Below are 2,441 nucleotides of genomic sequence, written 5' to 3'. Positions count from 1 at the left end.
CATCATGTTTTATGTCTGTTACACACATCCTAACAACACACTGTCCCATGACAGAGACGCTCTGAGTGACCTCGCCCTGCACTTCCTCAACAAGATGAAGATCATGGTGGTGAAAGAAATCGAGAGAGAGGACATCGAGTTCATCTGCAAGGTTGGTGCCATCGACTCACCCACAGACTGCACATGATGACATTTAGAAATCTCCCATCGCTCTCTGCAACACTTTGGGTCATCGTGTTGACAACGAGCAGCGAGTAGTTCTTACACTGTTAACTGGCTCAGACCTGAGTCTGTGTTTGACTAAAGTTGTGTTTGCCTCGATGTTTCTGATGGAGAAGGAAAAGTTAAGCATTAAGGACTTGTAAACTGAACTCTGCAAAACATAATTATTTCGATGTTTAATTAAACGTCAACAACATTTGGACATTTCTACTTATAAACAAATGGTTTGTTTTATGGCCTGAACCTTCTCGTTTTCTGTGCTATTCTACTATCACTTAAATGGCACTGTGTCTAATAAGCCGCACATAAAATTCAATCTTACTAGAACTGTTCTCAACTATATTTTCCTGGCAAATAAAACTACAGTGTCAAAGTAAAGTCAAATGAAACCTTTGCTTCCATCCAGACTATTGGCACCAAGCCCATCGCCCACATCGACCACTTCACCCCAGAGATGCTCGGCACAGCAGAGCTGGCAGAGGAGGTCAGCCTGGACGGCTCCGGCAAACTGGTCAAGGTACGCATCGATCTGAGAGAGATTCAGGTGTTGAGCTTGACACAGTCGCAGCAGAGGTCAAGTTAAAGGACGGATCATGTTTCAGTTGGATCACAGCTGAAGACGGAATAAGCTGAAACAACTTGATGTAAATCATTTCGCTGCTCGTTACAGATCACAGGCTGCACCAGCCCCGGCAAGACGGTGAGCATCGTTGTTCGGGGTTCCAACAAGCTGGTGATCGAGGAGGCAGAGCGCTCCATCCACGACGCGCTGTGTGTCATCCGCTGCCTGGTCAAGAAGAGGTCAGTCATCTGTGCACAGCTGGGTTTCTCTAACATGGCAGAGATGGATGAACATTTGTAGACAGACATACCCTCTGACAAAGGCGCTCTTGCATCGCTTCATCCGGCCCGAGCGTAACGAACGGAGGAACAGTACAGTGAACAGCTCACCATTTATTCACTCCTAGTTGTTTCAGCAACTTGGCTGGAGAGCATTCACACATTTATTNAGTGAGCGTTTTAGCTTGAACACATATGATGAAGCAGATTTTTGTTGATTAATTCAATACAGATCGACTTGGATTGATTCTCCAATAACGTTGTGCGTATTGTCCCGTCGGTCAGGTATCCACCCGACCACCATCTCCGAGTCCTTCCAGAAGGCTGTGGATAAGGGTGTCGAGGTGCTGACAGCCATGAGCCGGCCGGTGCAGCTGAGCGACCGCGAGACGCTGCTCAACAGCGCCACCACGTCGCTGTGCTCTAAGGTGGTGTCGCAGTACTCCAGTCTGCTGGCACCCATGAGTGTGGATGCTGTCATGCGAGTCATCGAACCAGCCACAGCCACCAGCGTCGACCTGCAGGACATCAAGATCATCAAGAAGCTCGGGTGAGTTGTGTGGTTTTTTTTTTTTGTGATTGTTCAAATCTCTGGGATTGTTTTCTGGTTAAACTCACGCGTGTTGTGCTCAGAGGGACCATCGATGACTGTGAGCTGGTGGACGGCCTGGTGCTGACGCAGAGGGTGTGCAGCACCGGTGTGACCCGGGTGGAGAAGGCCAAAATTGGCCTGATCCAGTTCTGCCTGTCCCCTCCCAAAACCGATGTGAGTCATCAGATGAATATCAGCTGAGGGGAAACACTTCCTGCTTCTGTGTTTTGTGCTTAGCTTCAGGTTTTGAACATTCTTTAGCTTGACTCACTGTTTTTATTTTTATTTTTTTATTTGTTTGTTGGTTTGTTTGTTCTTCTAACCCAGGGATCTCCAGCTCCGGTCCTCATGAGCTACTGTCCTGCAGGTTTTAGACGTTTCCGTACTGCAACACACCTGACTGAAATGAATGGATCTCCAACAGCTTGTTGTCAAGTTCTACACAAGTCTGTTGAAGATCCATTAATGTGAGTCAGTACGGAAACATCTGCAGGACAGCAGCTCACGAGGACCGGAGCTGGAGATCGCTGGTCTAAACTGTTATTTGTGACTGGATACAGTGAAGCTTTCTTGTTAGCACTCCTCCTCTAACCTCGGACGCTTTCCTGACATGTCCCTTTCTCTCCCTCGGACGATGCAGATGGACAACCAGATCGTGGTGTCGGATTACGCCCAAATGGACCGCGTGCTGCGAGAGGAGCGTGCTTACATCCTCAACATGGTGAAACAGATCAAGAAGGCCGGCTGCAACGTGCTGCTCATCCAGAAGTCCATCCTCAGGTAGGCA

General features: G+C 48.2%; 1 protein-coding gene across 1 annotated transcript in view; it reads left to right on the top strand.

Annotated features, from left to right (window-relative positions):
- The window catches only part of cct4 (chaperonin containing TCP1, subunit 4 (delta)), a 9,203-nt gene that overhangs the window by 3,799 nt on the left and 2,963 nt on the right, over positions 1-2,441 (top strand). Inside the window, exons 5-7 of the mRNA XM_008284978.1 lie at positions 1,334-1,612; positions 1,696-1,828; positions 2,295-2,434. Coding sequence (XP_008283200.1) covers positions 1,334-1,612; positions 1,696-1,828; positions 2,295-2,434 — 552 coding nt within the window. The remainder of the gene's footprint in view (positions 1-1,333; positions 1,613-1,695; positions 1,829-2,294; positions 2,435-2,441) is intronic.

Source organism: Stegastes partitus, unplaced genomic scaffold (genome assembly GCF_000690725.1).
Source record: "Stegastes partitus isolate 25-593 unplaced genomic scaffold, Stegastes_partitus-1.0.2 Scaffold382, whole genome shotgun sequence".
NCBI classification, from domain to species: domain Eukaryota; kingdom Metazoa; phylum Chordata; class Actinopteri; family Pomacentridae; genus Stegastes; species Stegastes partitus.
The sequence above is the reverse complement of the archived record's forward strand: the minus strand, read 5'-3'. Positions and strand labels throughout refer to the sequence as shown.